This window comes from the organism of the source record quoted next, unplaced genomic scaffold (genome assembly GCF_019419815.1).
Source record: "Pyrus x bretschneideri cultivar Hongxiangsu unplaced genomic scaffold, Pyrus_bretschneideri_v1 Contig59, whole genome shotgun sequence".
In the NCBI taxonomy this organism is placed as follows: Eukaryota; Viridiplantae; Streptophyta; class Magnoliopsida; order Rosales; family Rosaceae; genus Pyrus; species Pyrus x bretschneideri.
In genome coordinates, this window is record NW_025999797.1 from 752,658 (window position 1) to 775,579 (window position 22,922).

The following is a 22,922-nucleotide window of genomic DNA, read 5'->3' on the forward strand; positions in this document are numbered from 1 at the left end:
TGGTCATTGATCAGTCGACTAGGTATCTAAAGCCAAGAATCCCCGTGTAGAAAATCCTCCAATGCAGTCTATGCATTCCAACATCAACGAAAATCGGCGTTTTTAACACTTGGATCTTGGTTTCATAGATCTAACAATTGAAAATGCAGAGTATTCGATACCCGGAGCCCGATACGAAATTATTTCTCCAATTGGAATGGAGTCCTGTTCTGAGGTGCAAAATTCCTTTGGATGCTTGTGCTTATTGGAATAGAAGCTGTGGTAGGCTGCAGCGCTCGTTATAATTGCTTTGTGCTGTTAGTTTTGGGTAATTTAATGCTGGGTTTATGGAAATGTGAAGTTGGTGTGAGGTGGTTGTCACTGGCCAAGAAGGTCATTTACAACGTTTTCTGACCGACTATTGAGAAGAGGCATGCAAACCTTACTGAGTCATGATCATCAAAATATAGGAGGACCCAGGTCAAGATTGCTGGGTTCAACTTAAAATGGGCAGTGGACCTGAAATTATCATCCAACCTCTGGAGTCTACAAACATATGGTTACGTTAAGGGTTTCGTTTGAAGACCATTTTATGTTTGTTTTTGTTGCTACAAATGAGGGAATTATATGGGACAAGGATGAACGAGAATACATAGAAAAATGGTAATGAGAGTGATGTAGAAGAAATGTATATGGATTAGTACATTCTCCTTCATTTTTCACTCGTTTCCCACCGCCATCCTTCCACCCTTCTTTATTCCTCATTTCAAGCATGTATTTTCTTTTTATCTCTAAGAAAAAAGAATAAAAAAATAAAAATAAAAGCTAAATGATTATAAAATGAGCCCTAAGGCGGGATTTACAAATTTGTTTTTCTCAGCATTAAATTTGAAACTTAAACAAAAGTTAAAACCATAATTTGTTTTCTTCTTTTAGACTAGTAGAATTGTAGAAACGATATTCTACACTAATGGGAGGGAGGGGATTTGAAATCAAGACTAGTGAGTTGAAGAGAAATACCCAAACCATCAAGACAATCCACCTGTAGCCAAGGTTCTAAAAGACGTTAAACACTAGTCGGACGGTGAACTGGGGCCTAGGCAGACTAGGCGGATTTAAGTAAATTTATTATACATTGTGTAAATAAATGCCCATTTATACTTAAAAAAACACATAATTGTCTGTGATATATCAATTGAATAATAAAATGACATATAGATTATAAAGTGTTATAACATATTGAAAACATGGGGAACAAGCATGTAATGAGTGTTCATCCAAGTATTTAAAAAGTCTCTTACATTTTACTGACAAAATAAAATGCAAAATGAAAGTTATCAATTTTCTGTTTAAGTGAGAGTCGCAACCTAGACGGGTGCCTAGGGGGGTTTAGGTGGATGTCTAAGCAAATCTAGGTTTACTTTCTTAATATTCAAACACTTAGGGATTAATCGGGATGGTGACCAACTGCCTAGCCGCTAGAACGGTGCCAATAGCATATGCCAATATTCATGTGTTAGTTCATAAACAATGGATATTAATTGCAAATAGAAAGGACATTATTCAATATTACAAAAAAGTTGGAATTCTCAGATGTGAGATTCACATTCTCAACAAACATATCCTTGAACCGACATGATTTTGACCATAAAAATAATTTGATTATACATAGCAAAAGAACATCCGAATCTGAAAGCATCATGATGGAACAAATTGACCACAAGAAAAGATGGATGGAAAATGATTCAATAGCAATGATAATTTTCTATGTTTTCTTATGCTTATGATTTCATTGGCAAGGTAAGCATGCGCGCCATGCGTTGCGTGGGGCTGCCTCATATGCCACTGTTTGATACATATGATTGATTTGGTTTGGTTTGATTTTGACTAATTGAAGAAAATCAACTTGAATTGGTTCACTTTGGTTTTAGCTTGGGTTTATTCAAGCCTCTCGTTTTAAATTAGGTTGGTTTTATTCCGGCCTCTCATTTTTAAATTGTGCAAAACAAGTCAACAAAGAAAGTATATACTGTTAACTTATTCCGTTATTATCAACCTAATATAGACTAATATTAGTGTTAAGTAGTTTAATTTTGCTTTCCTTTTCTTTTTGACTTCTGCATAAGCTACAAGATCGTTTTCCGACTTTACCCAAAGTGCCAACATCGTTGATTATGTGAATGATGATACATTGTGATGGTCAACCCTTAAAACAAAATTTTATTAATTTACTCTCACATGCATCATGTTCTCAGGTTTTTAGCGATTTTTTTTAATGTTTTGTCCAACGAGTCCGGCACCACCCACATCCACATGGTAAACTTAAACCAAAAAATGGATATTATTATTGGCAGCCTAAAACATGGTACAGTGTATGTATATATGCCCATTGGAAAAATTGGATGCATGAGCTAGCCATGCATGCATCCCCTTCCATTTGGCGCCAATCCAATGAAAGGCAGCTGGTTCATGGCTTCATGCATTGAGATTGCAGGTTTAAGTGATTCGTAAATCCTAGTCATAATTCCACACACGTGGATGATCTTAGTTGCTGGAGAAATAACGGAAAATTGAGGAAAGGAAGTAGTGGGAGAGATATATAAGAGCACCTAGTCACATTCAAAGTTCTGTGTTTGATTTGTCCTTCTTTGATATTTTTTATAGCAATAAACAAAAAATGTTGAAGAAAGTTGAGGTTATTAACAATATGAGAAAGAACCTACCGTCATAAGCTGTTGCAAGATTTTGCTTTTCACATCCTAATATATTTTGACAAAATGCAATGTTGTAACTTATATATATTTTAGTGGGGGGCTGAATCATGACCAGAGTGTTTGGTGCGTAGCAATATCATGAAGCATGAATGTTGTTAGATTTTGGAATTAGGTCTGACATTGTAAGTGGGGGGCAATTGGCCCCTAAGAGTTTTACAAGTTTATTAAATTATTAAATTAAAATTTGACAAACTGTTGTAGTTTAATTAGTTGCTTAAGAATATTAATCCTTGCATCCGAAATTTCTTGTTCAAATCTCCGTTTTTGTAGTATAAATAAATTTCAGCATAGACCACTCTAGCGTACATCAAAAAAATTATTCTGGGATAATTAAATTTATTTACGTTTGAAGTCATATATAACATGAAAGCATCATTAATTATTGCTGCCGATTCACGTGAATTCGAAACCGCCCCAAAGTCCAAATTCAACACTTCCCAGCTAAAGCGAGAGAGAGGAGAAATCCACTAGGGCTCCACTACTATTCCTTTTCTTGGTTAGCAAGCTTCTTATTGTACTATTCTCATAACTTGCCCATCCGTTCATCTCGGAAACATCTCGCTCTCTTATCACTTGGTTACTAAGAATTCATTGTTTAATGACTAAAAATTCATTGTCACCTGATGATCAACGAATTTATGGTCACTCACACTCATATTCGATATCAAGGTTTTGAGATTAAAATACTAAAAACACATATTTATTCTCTGTTTTTGATATTAAATCTAATGGTAAGTGATCAAGCGTTTCTTAGTGATCAAGAACAGATTTATGTGCAATTGAAAATGTCATTTTGTATATTAATGCATCATCTAATGAAAATTAGGACTATCATGCATGCACCTTAGCTTGTTATGCAATATAAAGGGTGTATACAAATTTAAAATATACTAAAACTAAAAATCAATTGATTTGCTATTTATAAATACAGTTGAGTGACGATTTTCCCCCGCTTAGTTAATGTTATTTCATGTCTGACCCTAGGTCATCACCTTCCACCTAAATAACAATAATTCTGAAAAATATATGTACATTGAATAAATTTATACATGAATGTAGTAACTTTTAAATGTACTTGTTTATTAATGCTTGATTTAAATAGTGAAATTTATATATTAGTAACATGTAGTGATATAACAACATCAAATTCATATGAATTAGGCCACTTAGTTTTGCGGTAGTACTCCTCTTTACCTGCAAGTAAGAGATTTTAGGTTCGATTATCGCTAAAAGCGAATTTGAACCACATTATTGCTAGCCTATTGTGGGGTTTAGCTAACTCACAACCCTTTTAATGTAGATGAAAATTCACATAAATTAGGCTTAGTTCAACGTAAGGATTGATTATTGGTCTCTCATGCTTACACTAGGAATAAGTAAAAAACCAATCAAACTTAACCCGTGGAGCCCACCCAATCCTTACTGCCTAAGAGTAATTTGGATGGGTTAGATTGGCCAACTAATTGAAGTCTAATACGACCAATCCACCGACGTCCATCCCTAATTATCTTGTCCAAGAAGAAAGGCAACCAAAAAAACGAAGCAGTTTTGACTTTGGAGGGCGTTTCTGTTTCGGACGACCGCGGAACAGCGCCCACCCGGATCAAAACGTCCACTTCGTCTTTTGTCTTTCGGATAGCGTAAATCAAGAGACTTCGCAATCATTTCCGTCGCTTGCCCTAACAAACGGCACCGCAAAATCGTAATTAACTATTGAATTAACCGCTAAACCAACAACCCTCCCATCGCACGCCACGTGTTCCGTTCACCCACAGGCTGGACCACTCCACTTGTTTTTGCTCCAACAGAAGCTAACAAGTAACAACTATTTAATACGAAGCTTAATCCGTAATTAATTAATTAGTTAAATAATTAATTAATTAGTTAAATAACCGATTTCATTTAAAATATTTATTTATTTTTTTCATTATGTTAAGAGAGAGAGGAGGGAAGTTACTTAAAAAGAAAACTTTTGTTTATAAGTAAGGTTTACATGAAATGAGTTATTACTAGTAGCATTTTGATCTGATAATGTGTTGATATATGAAGAAAAATTTACCCGTATAATATATTTTTGAACGAAATGATGTTATTTACATTAAAATGATGCACGAACTGGATTAAACTTCATAATAAACTAATAAAAATATGATTCGAATTTGAGAAAATCGAATCTGAGGCTTCGTACAAGTTAAAATGAGTACCAGTACTAACTTGCTCCAATTAATAAATTTGAGTTGTTGAATACAAATTATAAAATAAAATAAAAGCGAACGCATCGTCGTTTTCCCTTTTATCGCTTTGTCTATGGCTTCCTATCCACCTCTCTTCTTCTTCTCAATTGCCGGAGACAAATCCCAATTCCCAGAAATTCAAATTTAAAATTCCGAATCCTTTCAAAAACAAGAAAAATAATTTCTTTTTGCTTATATATTCTTGAGAATTTCGGAAAGTCTCGCGGGTTTTTGAAAATTTTGATCCGGAAATCCGATACCCAAACGCGATGCTCTGACCTCCGGAATCGGGAATTGAAATCCCCAGGCTCGGTCTGTTTAGGGAGGAATCTCCGATTACCAAATGGGTCTCTGCACCTCCAAACCCTCCCTAAACTCGCACACTTTCTCGCCGCAATCCGATTCCCCACCAACCAAGGAGAGCTCCGTTCCGCCGCCGAACGCCGCCGGAAATGGAAAAAACCGTAGAGATGAGAAGGCTGAGGAGGAGAACGTCAAGAAGTCTCCGTTTTTCCCATTCTACAGCCCCAGCCCGGCACACTACTTCTTCTCCAAGAAGTCTCCGGCGAGATCTCCGGCGAATGTGAGCTCGAACTCGACCCCGAAGCGGTTCTTCAAGAGGCCTTTCCCGCCGCCGTCCCCGGCGAAACATATAAGGGCGGTTTTGGCTAGGAGGCACGGGTCTGTGAAGCCAAACGAGGCGGCGATACCGGAGGGCGGCGAGGCGGAGGGCGTCAACGGCCTGGATAAGAGCTTCGGATTCTCCAAGCATTTTGGGAACAAGTATGAGATGGGAGAAGAGGTTGGGCGAGGGCATTTTGGGTACACTTGCAAAGCTACGTTCAAGAAGGGCGAGCTCAAGGGCCAACAGGCCGCTGTTAAAGTCATCCCCAAAGCCAAGGTTTGCAATTTCTTAGTTTGAATGGATTTACTGACCAATTGAGCTGTGAATTTTAGTGGGTTGTATGGAATTTGATGATCAGTGGCATTTGTGATCGATACGGGCCCTTCATACTTTACGTTGTCATTATTTGAATTGGATCTGTAGGCAGACACTTGAATGAAAGGAAGCAAAGAAGCGATTCGGTTGCGTAATTGTTATGCTTTCTAGACAAGAGAGATGCATATTGATTTGCAAGAATAATCTTTTGTTGATGAGTAGGTTGACATTTAGTCCTTCCTACTTTCGATTGCGGTCTAACTATGAATTGGTGAAATGATTTAGTTTGTCTCTGGATTGCTAGTTTTACCTTCTTCTGGAAGCAACTTATGTTGCTTTGGACTTTGGCAGTTGGGTTTATTCTAGTACCTTTCTATGCTTTGTTTTATGGGTTTTGTATTTTTGGATTGTATTCTCATCGTATTTGCTGATTCTGTTTTTTGTTTTTGTTGGTAGATGACTACTGCCATTGCCATTGAGGATGTGAGAAGGGAAGTGAAGATATTGAGAGCTTTAAGTGGACATGACAATCTAGTGAAATTTTATGATGCGTATGAAGACCAGGAAAATGTCTACATTGTAATGGAGTAAGTCCTGATCCCTGCATTTTGCTTGTACATGTTCTTCTGTAAGATTTTCTTAACTTCTTTCTTACGGACTTCTTTTGTTCAATTTTCGTGTTTTTTTAGATTATGTGAAGGAGGGGAGCTCCTGGATAGGATACTTGCCAGGTATTTCTTTTGGTGCCTGTTAGATTTCAGCACGAGTATCTTGAATGTGTTATGATTTGGTTGTTCTTGATGGACTGGGAATTAGTTCGACAACAACTGCTGCCATATTAAGTATATTCTTATTCCTTTCTGCAGGGGTGGGAAATACACAGAAGATGATGCAAGGACCGTTATGACACAGATATTAAATGTGGTTGCGTTTTGCCACCTCCAAGGTGTGGTGCATCGGGATCTTAAACCTGAGGTAGGATATATGTTGTCCTCAGGATTGAATTAAGGTTTATGTGATGCATCACTAACGAAAGGTCACTAATATGTGGTAGATGTTTACATTTAAAAGGGAGAAGATATCATTTCATGCAGTTGCCTCCCTTTTGTTCATTTTATCTAGATTGCTAGCTCTAGTAAAAAGCATAACTGCATTTTTTGGGTCAAGCATTTGGGTGTTGTAACTTTGCTATCTTTTCATTTATGTATACTTATCTAAGTACTTAATTTCTGGATCAGAATTTTCTGTTTACGTCAAAGGATGAAGATTCACGGTTGAAGGCTATAGACTTTGGATTGTCAGATTTTGTCAAACCGGGTTGGTTGACAGTTCTTCAACATAAACATAATCTGTACTGTACTACTTGCTTTTTTATAGCTCTAAAACTTTGTCCAATAGTTTCATATTGTTGAATAACATTGCAGACGAGAGGCTTAATGACATTGTTGGTAGTGCGTACTATGTAGCCCCTGAAGTTCTACATAGGTCTTACGCTACAGAGGCTGATGTCTGGAGTGTAGGCGTGATTGCATACATTCTTTTGTGTGGAAGCCGTCCATTTTGGGCTCGAACTGAGTCTGGCATTTTTCGGGCTGTTCTAAAAGCTGATCCAAGTTTTGACGAACTACCTTGGCCATCTCTGTCCACAGAGGCAAGAGATTTTGTCAAGCGCCTGTTGAATAAAGATCCACGGAAAAGAATGACTGCTGCTCAAGCCCTATGTAAGTGCCTTATTCACTCTGAAAATTGCTTGATCATGGTTACTTCTCCAAATTTTCACTCACTACTTTCTCTTGCAGGTCATCCATGGCTTAAAAATTCTAATGATATTAAAGTTCCTCTGGATATATTAATATTCAAACTCATGAAGGTCTATATGCGTTCATCACCTCTCCGAAAAGCTGCTTTAAGGGTGCGTTTATGGTGCCATTTTCAATTGAGAATACTAATATTGTTCTGGTGACTAGCAGAGGCTATTATTCCTTCACATTTTTTCTTGCCACCCTTTTTCTCTGCATTGGTTGCTTGTTTATTTTTGTATTTCCTCTTTGTTTACTAATTTCTAGTAGCTTATTTGGTTCCCTCAACATTGGCATTTTGGCAGGCTCTTTCCAAGACATTGACTGTGGATGAGCTTTCTTATTTGAAGGAGCAGTTTGCGCTGTTGGAACCAAACAAAAATGGCACAATAAGCTTAGAAAATATTAAAACGGTGGGTTTCCTTCAAAATTATTTACTCTTTAAACAACCTATGGTTAGTCATGTTCCTGAACTTTTTAATGTTGTCAGGCATTGATGAAAAATGCAACTGATGCAATGAAGGAGGCGCGAATTGCTGATTTTCTAGCATCGGTAGGTGCCTCGACGCTTGTAATCGATGTGGAAGGTTATTGCATTTGGTACATTCTTAATTCTTATTAGAATGTTATATTTCTTCTCCTTGGCAGCTTAATGCGTTGCAATACAGAAGGATGGATTTTGAGGAATTTTGTGCAGCTGCACTCAGTGTGCACCAACTTGAGGCTGTTGATCGGTGGGAGCAACATGCTCGTTGGGCCTACGAAATTTTTGAGAAGGATGGCAACAGGGCTATTGTTATTGAGGAACTGGCTTCGGTATGTGTGGATGCATGATAATTGTGCCTTTCTTCAATCTTTAGTTGACTGATTGTTCCTACCATCCAATTGCTTTCTGTATCCACTGATTCACTTCTCCCCTTCATAGTAGTGGTTACGAGCTTGAAAAAAACATTAAATTCTTCGTTTTAGTATAAAATTTTCTGTCCACTGATATGCATATACTGATACGGGGCATTATGTGCATGTGTTTCAGGAACTTGGCCTCAGCCCTTCCGTCCCAGTTCATGCGGTTCTTCATGATTGGATTAGGCACACTGATGGAAAGCTAAGTTTCCTTGGATTTGTCAAATTGTTGCATGGAGTTTCTAACCGAGCTGTACCAAAAGCTCAATAAAAGTTTTGATAAGATCCATCAAGTATAGATTTGCCGGTGCTGTCTTGACTCTTGACCGATAAAACAATGGTCTTGGAGGTGGTTGAGAAATTTTCTGGATGCAAATACTCTATATTTTGCAGCTGCAATATATAACCGAAGCGAATCATCATTTGATGAAGCTGCGGCATTGTGTGTACACTTGGGACTGGAGAGATATGACACCTTTGCGTTCGCTAGATGAAGCATTCAGTCGTGTTTTTCCACTGTAAATCTGTAGTATTAGTATAGTGTGTTCAGTTGCAGATTAGAATAGTTCTCAACTTGTTTACTAAAACGATCACTCTTCGATGTTTCTGACATTAGACTGGCGGGACATGCCCTCAATTATGTTGTAGCATCTCTCCTCTTAATACTACTATTTAATGAGCATCATATCTTTTTGTTTAACTTGCCAATTTCTTTTTCAATTTGACATAATGAGCTCGTTTAGAATTGCTTCTTTAAAAAGCATTGATGTTCAAAACACTTGTAGTAAAAGTGCTTCTATTAGAAGCATATTGAGGTTTTTTAATAAAAAAATTTCAGGTGCTTTCGGAACAACGCTTGAAGTGGTTCGTGACAGAAGCATACAATACATGCCTGACCCTTTAAAAATCACTTGTAACTTCTTTTTATTATCAAACATGTGCAAAAATGCTTTGGGTGATTTGAAAGCGTTTTTAGATATTTTAAAAGTACTTTCAAATAAGTTTAGAATCAATGAGATGTACTAAGCGGTGACAATTTTCTATGCATGAGTGCGTGATCGTATGTTTTTATTTTTTTTAATTTTATGTATGGTAGTGCAAGATTCGCTTGCATCAACTGACACATCTCGACCCGGATATTTTGGTGGACACCGGAGTCAAGACATGCTGCCCGACACATGTAAGGTGATGGAGCCATATTATGAAATAGTTAAGTGAAAATGTGAACAAATTAAAACCGAAACTAGAAATATTTAAACTAAGGGTGAGAATGTGAGGTATGGGATATACCCATATTATAAAGTATGTAATTGTTAGACAATAGCTAATAGTGCAGTAAAAGTAAGAATATTCCCATCCTAGGTAGGATGGATATTACACAGCTACTAGAATTAAATTGGGTAAAGTACAAAAAGCTACCTCAACTATTGGAGTCACGGCAGTTTCATAGCTTATCTTTTAAAATTGACAATGTCATACCTCATCTTACGAATTTGTGACAATGTCATACTTCCGTCAATTTTTCTGTTAAGTGCTGACGTGGCAAGAGATTGGGACCACTTTCTATTAAAAAATTAATAAAATATTATTAAAAACTAAAAAAAATATTTAAATAATAAATAAAAGTAAAAAAAAAAAAAAAAAAACATTAGTCGTGTTTCTTCCCTCCCCCTTCTCTCTTCCTATCTTCATCTTCTTCTGCTTAATCTTTAACACAACAAAAAAAAAAAAAAAAAAAAAAAATTTGAAAACCCAACCCCACCCACCCCTAGAAGAAGGAGGAAGAAGAGGAGGAAAAAAAAAAAATTGAAAACCCAACCCACCCGTCCCCCTCCCCTAGGAGAAGGAGGAGAAGAGGAGGAGGAAAAAAAAAAAAAAAAAAAATTTGAAACCCACCCCCCTCCTCTCCCGCCGCCCCCCCCCCCCCCCCCCCCAGGAAAAGGGAGAAGCCGAAGAAGAGGAGGAAGAAGAGGAGGAGGAAAAAAAAGAAAAAAAAAATTGAAAACCAACCCCCTCCCCCCCCCAGGAGAAGGAGGAGGAACCGAAGAAGAGAAGGAGGAAGAAGAGGAGGAGGATAAAAAAAAAAAAAAAAGAAATTGAAACCTCCCCCCCCCCAACAAAAGGAGAAGGAGGAAGAAGAGGAGGAGGAAAAACAAAAAAAAAAAAAAAAAAAAAAAACACCAGAAGAAGGAAGAAGAAGGGAGGAGGAGAAGGAGAAGAAGAAGGAGGAGAGGAGAAAGGGGATGCCGCACCCTTAGAATTATTAAAAATATATTTAATTATTTTTTAATCTAGCTGGATTAGTGAGTGGTCCCTGTCTTTTGCCACGTCAGCACTTAACAGAAAAATTGACAGAGGTATGACATTGTCACAAATTCATAAGATGCGGTATAACATTGTCACAAATTTGTAAGATGCGGTATAACATTGTCAATTTTAAAAGATGAGGTATGAAATTGTCGTGACCCCAATAGTTGAGGTAGTTTTTTATACTTTACCCAATTAAATTCCTACATTTACTGGAATGGATGTCAGAACCACCAAAGATATTTTGCTCGCCATAGAAGTCCAACTATTAAGTCCTGGAGGTGTGCAAAACAGAAAGTGTGAGTGGGAAAGAATAAGTTTTTTTATTTTTTATTTTTAAATTTTATTATTTGAAGGTGATGGGGGAGGGTACAATAATTAAGGGGAGCAGGTAGTTTCGAACCCATACACAGGTAAAAATCCAACATTTAATCTACTAGAATATTAGACCATATGTAAATAAGGATTTAATAAAATCTTTGTTTTTCTCAACATAATATCCCCTCGTTGTGAACCCATATATATAGTTTCCAAATCATACTATGTTTAAGTATGAAAATCAAATACGGTTTAAAACAATTATTTCCAATTATATGGTAAACCACAATATATCAGCAATAAAATATAACATGCTTTGCTCATATCATATTATGTAATAGTATGACACTTAATTACCGTAGAATCCTAATATTCAAATGTACGATAAACACAACATCTCAACTCTACAAAATAGTATGCTTATCATAATTATGCAAACAAACAAGCCCATGCAGAAAGTAACTATATGGAATAGGCTGAGTGTAAGAGCATTTCCAATGAGACCACCATCTTTGAGGACTCATTTAGAGACTTAAAAAGAATTTTTATGTTCTTAAAAGAATATTATCTCAAATGAGAGAGCCATTATAGTAAAATTCCTAAATATAAGAATTACAATATTAAAAAATTATTGTTCATTTCATTGGAGTATTCTAGGCGTTGATAAAAACCAACGACCTGTATTTATCGTTGGGAAGTTGAAGTTGCAAAAAAACCCGAAAGAGAATCAGCATGCCCGCATAGCATGGGTGGGTTCAAAAAGCCAGGAAAAAAACAAAAGGTGCAGTATTCCCACGTGAGTGGGTTTATTTTCCACTCAAAATCAACATGGGACCACTCTTAGAATCTCTATATACGGTCTTTATATTTGAAGATTTATTTGAGGTATTCATCTTCCTACATATTAAGATACTTTAAGGATTTCTATTCCGATTTCATTGGAAGTCTTTTGTTTTTATATTTAGAGACTCTATTTAAGTTTCCGTTGGAGATGCTCTAATATCTACGTTCAAGTTCCTATACACATAAAGCTGGCTAAGCGCATCATGTACAAGTCCTAGTTGCCTATTGCAAACGTAGTACAGGTTGACACCTACAATGAATCCATATTGAGCGTAACAGTGCAATGTGAACCTACATGTGAAGTTGGTCTTGATTCGGACGAGTACTATAATTACCGGGTGTAAGCATGCATGATAAGCAGATAAAAATATGTATATCATGCCATCATAATTTCATAAATCTTAACATCCTTAAATAATAAGGAAAACTAATAAAAAGGGCTTGAAAATTTTGAGTTTTAATGATAAGGACAAAATAAAGGGTAAAGTGAATAGTACCAGGATTGACTTTTTGTGTAAAAATGTAGTTTTCGTTAAAGTAAAAAGTACCGCGAATTTTTCGTTAAAACTTCTGTAATAATACTTATAGTCATAAAGTGGAAGCATGACATGATGTAAAAGCACACTTTATCCAAACAGTTATGAAAATACACACACACACACAAGAAACTGTTAAGGGATGGGATCCTCATTTTTCAAAAAAAAAAAGGGATATCCTCTTAACCGTTAGATTTGGCTTTATTGAAATCCTGTAGTTGAGATTTTGTGGCCTGTGATTTAATCTCAGCCACAGAATTTCATTAAAGTCAAATCTAATGGTCAAGAGAGTGTCCTCATTTTTTTTTTGAAAAATAAGGATCCCTTCCCTTAAAGGGCCTGTGTGTATATATATATATATATACCACTTATCCGGGTTCTTTTAATTTGAAAGCTTTGTCATGTGATGCTCGGTCATCAATTCTTTCGGTGGTGTAATTCAAGCATTTGGTTTCAAACAGGTTTGACAAAGTGACAAGGCATGGAATGGTTCTAGGGAAGAAAACTGTTGCTGGCAAAGAAAGCTATAGTGCTGACAAACAACAACCTACATTTACGGTGAGGCTTGAAGTTTTAGGTTGTCTTCTGGTCGTAATTAAAGTCGATTTTGAGTATACACGTTCGAAGTTGGCAATATTCTAGGTTCATGCATAAAAGTTAAGAGAACGGTTGTCAGTGAGAAGTGATAATTTGCTTTCAAATAACCCTGTCATATATCGTAGTGTACTGCGTAGCTAGTTCTGACTCTTTTAACCGATCCATGTTCCTGATGTGCAAGGTGGAAGTGCTATGGATCAGGGGAATAAAGAAGCTGTGTCCACTATTTCCTTTGCTTGTGAAGGGTCGTAACCTCTACAAATTGAGAACGTTTAGACAGGTAGCTGTAATATGATGTCTTATTTATTCATTTAGCATTAACTGGTCTGCGGTATTAAGGTATTGGTTGGTTGCATGTTTTCTTGTCCACCGTTTAGAGTTGGAGTGAAGAAGCTGAAAGATCACAAGTGCTTGCTGAGAAGCACAGACGAGGTGAAGCAGCAAGGCGTGTTAGAGCAATGAAAAAATCAAGGAAATTGACTGAAAATAGAGGTATTTAGGAAGAATGGAAGCAGTTTTCTTGCGTGTTACTTCTTTTACATCCTCAATCATACTCCTGCTCCAGCTGTGAAGGATTGTTTATGTATTTCGTTGTTTTAGATGGAGATTCTTACACCATGGTTATGTTATATGATCAGGTGTGAAGTGTACAGAAAAAATCACATTCTACCAGACCAAACCAAATTAGAAAGAACAATGAATCAGAAAAGGGAAAGCATTTTGATAGACTCCAAGGGACATCCCGATCCCGTGGATCTGCCAAGCATAATAGTTTATCTCAACATCAAGCAGGCCTGCCATCAAAGCAGATGACAAGTAAAGCCTCCCTACGTTTTAGAAGGCATCAGAAATCAGCTCGCCCAAATATTGATAGAGATCCAGCTCTTCATTCTCAGGCTGTCCTTCCATTTCCTCACCAATCTCTTCTAGAATATCAACACAGGAGCGCACCTTTCCAGTCTCTCGGTCATGTCATGGGCTCCATTTCAACCATGTTGAGATATCCTGTGACAACTCATTTTGATGCATTTATTGAACCTGCCTCACAATTTCATAGGTTTTATAACAGCAATTATAGATTCCATGGTTACATATACAATCTCGAGGATTGGAATCACTTATCTGGAGTGAATGTTGGTAGGCCATTTCGTCTGTATACTTCCGGAGCTGAGAATAGGGGCAATGGAGGTATAGAGTTTGCTCTATTCTACAGTAGGATGTTATTACTGAAGATCTGTATGCTGCCTTAATTGTTCTCGCTGTGTTACTAATACCAGAGGACAGGGCACAGATGACATGCACCTACTACATACTCAACTGATGGAATTAGTTTCAACTCGCAACGTTTCATTTAGTATCTCATTTTCCTTTGATGATGATCTGTTCATAATCACTCTGCTAGTTGAAACTGCAGCCGCATCCTTTTGTGGATATAATAATTAAGTGTCACTGCTTATACATGTCAGGAATGTTTCTCAAACTTCAATCTATAATAGTTTTCATATAACTATTAGACTGTTTTTCATTGATGTATCATGTGTGTCGTGAATGTATGTACCTATCCGCGCTCAGTTTTATACTTGAACCAAAAGTACTGCCTTTGCCACCACGCTCAAAAAATCCAAAACCTTTTCTTGTTAAACGTTTTCAGAAAAAAGAAACGGAACTCTTTGTTCTCCTTTTCTTATCAGTTTCAAATGATATCTTGTCAGTGCATGCCGCTTGTATTCCATGTACTTGAGTAAGGTATTATGTTTCCTTCATGCTGTGCGTTCCTTAAAATCCACATTCTAATGTTTGTAGAGCGAACCATGGCATGATAATATCTGGGATTGCTGTGTGGGCGTAAGGAGATAAATTTAACGTTTGTTTCCTTAGAAGTTGATATAGCATTACGTTTTTCTTCATTCCCAAAGTCTCGAACCAACTGCTTCGTGGTTTTGAACAAAACTCTTCTTAATTATAGTTGTGAGAGTCACTATTGCTAGATTGAAAATCTTCTTTACAATTGTGGTTGGTTGGTTGGTTATTATTTTAACTGTTGCTAGATGAGTGTTCATGAAGCATGATGTTTATCTTTCGCTAAATATGAATTAACGGAAGACGACGGTGAGAGGATAGGAGGGTGTTGACTAACAAGGCATGTCTGGTGTGCTGCTGCCATGAGTCACGATAGTGCTCAATTGACGGGCTTGAAACTGAAGATAGTTGAATATTATAGTGCTCAATGAACAAGACTACAAAATAATAGTAATATTATTAAACAATCAAGAATGCTGAAACGGCTACAAAATTCATAGAAAGTTACATCATGACTAACTTATTATTGACTAAATAACAAGCATGCTATTTATAATAAACCAACCCCAATCCTACGAAACTGAAACCCTAATGCTAATGGGCTAAGCTCAGAAAACCAAACATTAAAGTAAACTTAAATACTAATATTTTCTAACCCTGGTCGCGCCACGTCCAATTAGCTTTAATTTCTCACGAGTCCTGCTAAATGATTGCTATTCTAAGAAATATATCCTACATTAATGTATTGTGTACTCTACATGCATCAATGGTCACAAATCATGAATGAAAATGTATTGCAGGCAGACGTGCATCAACGATCATGAATCAAACTCCTCGTAACACAACTCTCGTTCACTTATATATTAGCGACTGCATCAATGGAAGTGTGGCAGTTCAACGTGTATGGCCAATCATGATTGTTGATGTGTTGGTAGCTTCACATGCATCAATAGTTAGAAATCAATACTTTTTGTACTCTCTCTCTTTGAGAAAGATTGACATGAAATGAATTCACTGCTATTGTAGCTATCATTCGATAACAATAATATGTGTAAGTTTTTCAATACATAACATTCTATTATTGAATTAAAACATTACGTAACAGTAAATCAGTTTATATAAATTGCTTTCCTGAATCATCCATTAGTCTTTCGTCCGAAGATGAGGCCCATCCAGACGAAGATGAGACCCCATATCATTGCTGGGTTCACTATAGTTTAGTACCCGATCTCTTGCAAAATGCCGCACCCACTTCAACCATCTTCTCCTATGTAATGCCGCCACCACCACCCACCACAACCGACTCACATCGACCGTTTAGTCCGTGAAATGTTAGGCCAATTTTAACTACTCAGACGCGGTAAACCAAACCCGTCCCCACCTCTAGCATTTATTTTACCTCATCAGATTCGGTGGTACATTACAAAATACTGATTCAAACCACCGTTTGCTTCCTATTTCTTTTCGTTTCTAAAGCATCCAAGAAACTTTAGGAAAAGCAAAACCAAGAATTTGTGTCCCTAGTTGGGACACGACGTCCCAATATTGTGCGTGCAACCAGGTCCGCAGCCTAGTAGGCCCCCCGACCTTTTCCAATTCCGGGCCTTTTCAACTACATCATTCATATGAATCGTATCCTTGCCACGCATACAAAATGCATAATTTTGCATCTAGTCGACAACGGATCCACCCAATATTTCAATCGGAATCCATCATTCAATTTGTACCAAGAAAGAAAACCGTCACTTCATTAGCATCATATGGTGGGAAAAGGATCCTCACCGGATTCTTTTCCTGAAGATCATAAGAATTTTGTGATCGCGATCGTTTATCGTACATCGTACGGTCAGTTTTTGTTATGTACTATTTACAATTAATTTTAAATTTTAAATTTTAAAATGATTTCTAACCTCACGATGTATGATTGATGATCCCGATCACGAATCCTTAGGATTCCCAGAATAAGGATCCGGCAATGATCATTTTCCCACATGGTGGACCTAGAATTTTAAACTCATGAATCTTAATAATAATCGTAAAAAAATGTATAGACAAAAATGACATTAAAAAGTTAAATGGTAATATATGTCATTCATAAATCGTACTCAAAACAACATTATAAGCTATAAAATCCTAATTACATCGTCCACAATGAGGTTTCATAGTTTGAAAATGTTACATGATAACTTCATGTTGGCGTTGTGGATGCAAATTTCCACCGTCTTCTCCTTTGACTAAAATGCAATTGCAAAATAATAACACCTAAAATTAAGGCAAAAAGCCTCATGCACCCACGATAAATGAGGGAGGGGGGCTTTGGCTAAAGAATCTCCGATGCCAAAGTTAGAATTCTGAAAAAAATGTGTTTAAGAGTTTGTGGGTAGCAAATGACTTCGCTTTTTAGTGGTAGAATAAGCTATTTATAGGAGAGTGGCCGACCCTATTTGGAGAATAGTGGCTGGCCATATATGATGAATTTGTGTGAATAATTGCAAGATATTATGTGAAATAATATCTTACACTTAACATGGCAATTAATCCTAAATTAAATAGGAAAATTAGGAGTTACCTTTTGAATAAGGATTTGATGAGGAGTGAAAGGAGGGATTTGAATACCATTTTGATCACTTTTGACTCTTCCTTGATTGAACCGTTATTGTTCGCTGCATGTGTGTGGGAATCTCGATGTGTCTCGAGGGTAATTTTGTCATTTTCACCCAAAAGTCCACATGTCACCTCTATAATTTTCTTGATTATTTTTGACTCCACAAATGCCCTCACACCTATTGGGCTACTCGCAGAAAATGGCAGCAAGGTGTAAAGATCTTCCCTTGCTTTAGGAAATATAAGATTGTTTCCTATTTTGATGTAGATTTCCACATTAATTGGACATTAGATCCTTTTAGGAGAGGGAAATAAATCACTTCCAAAGTCTATTTAAGTTTACCTTAAGTAGATGATTAAATCAACTTCAGCGAGCAATTTATTCTACCCTACAAGAAAGAGAAAGTTAGAGCATATTTGTTCCCCTTCCCCTAGCAATCTTTTACACTTGCCTATGCAAATGACCGTCCTTCGTTGCTGTCTTCATCTTCACGCCGCACCAAGGTAAGAAAATTTAATTTTTCCTTGTCTTTGTAATTTTTTGGAGCCTTGGGGCTTAAAATTTGGCTCGACAAGGGTCGACGATGTGTGAAAAAGTAGCTGGGAATGCCACGGTATGGCTTTTGCAGTGGGTGGTTGTTGTCGACTTAGTGTGACAGCAGCTCAGCGCGAGCCAAGGTCTGGGTGTAGTGGCGTGGGCAGCGAAGATGAGCTAGTGCTCAACTTGGATTCGGCTGGCATGGGCTAGGGACCACTTGGCTTAGGCCAAGGCTGGTGGGTTGTGAGGCGCTAATCTTTGGGCCATTGGGCTTGGGCCTGTGTGCGAGAGATAGGAGAGAAAGAGAGAGGCGCAGAGGTGTTAGCCCCTCATTTTAGATTTTGCCGCGAGGCCTTTGGGCTGAAAGAATGGCAGCACTTGGCGTGTTAGGCTGCTTGGCGTGCTGGGTCTCTAGGTGCGCTGGGCTACCTGGCGTGTTGGGCCGAGAGAGAGATGGGAGCCAGTGCGAGCTGGGCTCCCTTGACTGCTATCCTGGACTGTGGGGCTTGATGCAATTTTTTTATTTTATTTTTTATTTATTTATTTTGTGCAACCGTCTGATGATCATTCCTTGCATCTTTGTAGAATTTCTTTGAGCATGTCATCTTCAATCCACAAGAGCGTTGGTGGTGTGCGGCCGTTGTATCGTCAAGGTGGGTCTTTGAGTAAAGTGGGCTATTTCCAAAGTCTATTTAAGTCTACCTTAAGTAGATGATTAAATGAACTTTACAGAGCAATTTATTTTACCCTACAAGAGAGAGAAAGCTAGAGCATATTTGTTACCCCTTCCCTAGCAATCTTTTACACTTGCCCGTGTAAAGGACCGTCTTTCGTTGCTTTCTTCATCTTCACGCCACACCAAGGTAAGAAAATTTTAATTTTTCCTTGTCTTCGTAAATTTTTGGAGCCTTGGGGCTTAAAATTTAGCTGGGAAGGCCACAACATGGCTGCTTGTAATACCCTGAAAATTTAAAATATACAATTATGTGGGAATTTTATTTTTTTGGGAAGTAAAATGATGAAAATGTCCCTCGTTGATGAAATGTAAGTTTATGAGGACGTATTTTATCCTCATATGTGTTATCGTATTTCTTGACATATTTGGATACAGCTTAACCCTACGAGCTCATAGGCAAAAACCGTTTGCGAGTCCGGATTATAACGGTATAGTTACAGACATTTGAAGTCGTGTTACTAAACTAAAGTTATTAAATAAATTAAACTCCCACTAAGTGGGAAGGAGGACGAAGGAAGGGCTTGGTTTTTGGCCTAATCAGTTAATGGGAAAGGGGACAAAAATGAGAAATAAAGGGGGAGGAAGGAAGAAACCCCCATCTCGTCGACCCGTGCACCCACGACAACCCGATTTTGAACCAGTGAAATTCCGGAGGATTCTCAGCCATTTTTCAGACGATTTTCACCCCACCTTCACCTGCAATCTCTTCCATAACCTTTCCTCTATCATTTCAGCCCTAGATTGAGGGGTTTAGGGCCTAAATTCATGAAGGAAGACGCACGGCTTCATGGGGGTTCGACGGTGATTCCTCTGATCCGACGAGTTTCACCACCCACCACCCTTAATCAACTCCCTTAGATCCAGGAACAAGATTCAACTGGTTGTTGGGGTGGTTGGAACACTGAGGAGGTCGAATCGAAGAACACTTACCTTAGGGTTTTTGGTGGGTTCAAGTCAATTTGGAGCTTTTTCAGGTCAAATTGGACTTAGCCGCAGGTATAAAGTTTGTTCTACTCTTTGAGACATTATAATTCATAATATTTGAGGACCTTGGGAACTTACGGGTCGGGAATTCGATACACAAATCTTCCCAAATTGGATTTGTAAGTCCGTAAAATAAAACGTCGATCGCCACTTGAATTCTTCATTGGCGGAGATCCAATTGTTGGATCATGATGAAAATTTAGTATATTGTTTTGGAAGCATAATGTGAACTACGAATGGCTTGATCTCTTAGTAGGATACGTAGGCAGTCTAACGAGAAGGTTAGATGCAGCCATAATAAAATACCTAAGATTAATCTTTTAGTGAAATTTGCTAAGAAAATGAATTTGTGGCCTATCTTAGTAATTAGCTTCCGAATTAGAAATTTTGGATCATTACATTGCTATCGTGGGTGGCTGTTATCGACTTGGTGCGGTAGCAGCTCGGTGCGAGCCAATGTTTGGGTGTAGCGGTGTGGGCCGCGAATATGAACTGATGCTCGGCTTAGATTCAGCTGGCATGGGCTAGGGACCACTTGGCTTGGGCTAAGGCTAGTGGGCTGTGAGGCACTGATCTTTGGGTCGTTGGGCTTGGGCCCATGCGAGAGAGATAATAGAGAAAAAGAGAAGCGCAAAGGTGCCAGCCCCCTCCTTTTAGATTCGGAAGCGAGGCCTTTGGGCTGAGAGAATGGCAGCGCCTGAAGCGCTAGGCTACCTGGCCTTGTTGGGCCGAGAAAGAGATGAGAGCCAGTGCGAGCCAGACTCTCTTTACTGCTGTCCTTAGATTGTGGGCCTGATGCAATTTTTTTTTGTGTAGCCGTCTAATGATCATTCCTTTCATCTTTGTAGAATTTATTCGAGCATGTCTTCTTCAAGCCACAAGAGCGATGATGGTGTGCCGCCGTTGTATCGTCAAGGCGGGACTTTGAGTAAAGTGGGCTACTTCAAGGGTTTTCACTACAAAATGAGCTCCGATGACTCGTTCAAAGATTTCCCTGAATCATATAAGCATGCCATTCCGTCTGGGGTCCATGTGAAGTGTGTCAATCAGGGTAGTAGTCGTGAATCACGTAGTAAGGCTTGGAGAGCCATCAAGTTTCACCCCTATTACTTCGTGTTGGGATTTACTTTTTCCATGTTGCGTTTCTTCCAAGAAATGCTTTGCTCTATGAAGTGTGCCCCCGCTCAATGTTCTTCAAATGCAGGTTCATGGTGGGATTACTCAATCTAAGCCAATTCTTTGACTTGGATCGACCGTCAACAAATTTTGGTACTTCTTTGACATAGGCCATATTGATGGAGTTGGGCAGCTGTGATCCTGCTATAGGCTCTTCGATCATTCGAGCAAGGGAGATCATGATTGGGCCAAGGAAACTTTGAAGATAAGTGGAGAGTGGGAGTCTGATTTTTCCTCTAAGTTGTGCATTCCGACAATTTTCATCACCGGTAAGTAGACTGTTTTTTGTGCTTTTGTTGAGCTGCTATCTGATTTGTTGATTATCCTCTTCTGTTTATGTAGATTCAGAATTCAGCTTAACTCCCAAGACTTCTCCAAATATAAAGAAGGTGCATGTTGCTTTCGGTATCCTCGCTGTATACCATGAATGGCGTTAGCTGTTTAGTCCTCTTCGTTAGAAGAAATGTGGGCTGCCCTCGAGAAAAGAGATAAAGCAGATCAAGGCAGAGGCATTAGCTCTTCCAATCGCTGTTGTGGAACCTGCTGTGAATGAAGATGGAAAGAAGAGATCTTCCCCACCTGCTTAAGAGATGCCGGCTGAGAAAAAGTCGAAGGCTTCATTCGCTGCTCGTGAGAGTCCGCCTAGTGTCCATAGGCTTGTGATTGACTTGACTTTTTCTAAGGGGAAGAAAGATAAGGCCGCTAGATATGATCCGATGACATCTGCCATATTGAAAGTAGCTAGTATGATTGTTAATAGGATTGCTCAACGTATAGGTTCCGTCGTGCCCCCGGTGTTGAAATATGTGCCAAGACATACATTCAGAGCTAAGTCTGGTTCTCATTCGGAGAAGCTTACTATTATGAAGAGCGATAAGGTGGACTATGCTGTCAAAGTGGCACTAAGGCCTATTCTTCTTGCCGCTGAGACTAGTTCGCCTACTGAGAAAGAGATAACTGCTTGCGTGGGCAGTTGTGAGAAATCCACCAAGCCTATTTTTAGAGAGGCTGTTGAGATCTGTGTGCTTTTGAAGCCAGATCTACTTGAAGACATAGACGCGTGTGCCAAGCTTGTTGATAGTGTTAGAAAGGTTAATTGCCCAAACTCCTTTGCGAAGCATATGACCCAATATAAAAGAACTGTTTTGCTTGCTATGATGTAGAAAATGACGATTTTGGTAGCTGAGTCTATGCTTCTTGACCAAAAGGATACCAATGCTGCCAAAGAGATGACAAAGACTATAACAGCTGAAGCTTATTCTTCAGCTGAAAAGATCAAAAGGTTGGAAAATGAGCTAGTCGTTTTGAAGGGTCCTAATATCTTTGCCCCACTTCTTTGTAGTTTGAGACTGCTCGCCCGGATATCATTGACTTGAAGACTAGGCTTAACGCGATCCTAGTTAAGTATGAAAGTGCAGAGAAGGAGATTGGATATTACATACCTTATATTCAAGATCTTAAACGTGCCGTTTCTGATCTTCGTTTTGCTGCTTATGCAAAGGATGAATAGTTGATTGCTGCTTATAATCAAGTGATCCACTTCAAGAAAGTCGTCAATAGGTTTGAACCCTAAGTGTTGAAACTCCAAGGTGCACTAAAGATCAACGAAAATCAGAAGAAGGAAGTGGATGAGCTGCAACACGTCCGTGTTGGTCTGCTTGAGGAGAATGAGCAACTAAAGGGTGAGAAGGCTAGGCTCGAGGTTATGCTTGTTCAGAGTCAGGCCAATTTCTACAAGTTGGGATATGTATATCATCTTTTTGGTAGGTCATCTGACTTTGAGTTTGATGGGAAAGACTTCGAGACCTTCTTTATTTCTCTAGAAGACTTGCTTGCCTTTACTTTTAATGCTTC

The 22,922-nt window shown here is 38.3% G+C and overlaps 2 protein-coding genes across 2 annotated transcripts; both read left to right on the top strand.

The window, feature by feature from the left end:
• Window positions 1-5,011: 5,011 nt before the first annotated feature.
• Window positions 5,012-9,329, top strand: LOC103956501 (CDPK-related kinase 5-like). The gene is made up of 11 exons (XM_009368500.3): window positions 5,012-5,888; window positions 6,384-6,514; window positions 6,617-6,658; window positions 6,794-6,902; window positions 7,166-7,244; window positions 7,352-7,648; window positions 7,727-7,839; window positions 8,032-8,139; window positions 8,217-8,279; window positions 8,375-8,542; window positions 8,760-9,329. Exons 1-11 carry the CDS (start codon window positions 5,331-5,333, stop codon window positions 8,898-8,900), a joined length of 1,809 nt encoding a protein of 602 aa, XP_009366775.1. The 5' UTR covers window positions 5,012-5,330; the 3' UTR covers window positions 8,901-9,329.
• Window positions 9,330-13,059: 3,730 nt separating this feature from the next.
• Window positions 13,060-14,703, top strand: LOC108867895 (zinc finger CCCH domain-containing protein 62-like). The gene is made up of 4 exons (XM_018649701.2): window positions 13,060-13,191; window positions 13,412-13,510; window positions 13,608-13,722; window positions 13,869-14,703. Exons 1-4 carry the CDS (start codon window positions 13,120-13,122, stop codon window positions 13,916-13,918), a joined length of 336 nt encoding a protein of 111 aa, XP_018505217.2. The 5' UTR covers window positions 13,060-13,119; the 3' UTR covers window positions 13,919-14,703.
• Window positions 14,704-22,922: the final 8,219 nt, after the last annotated feature.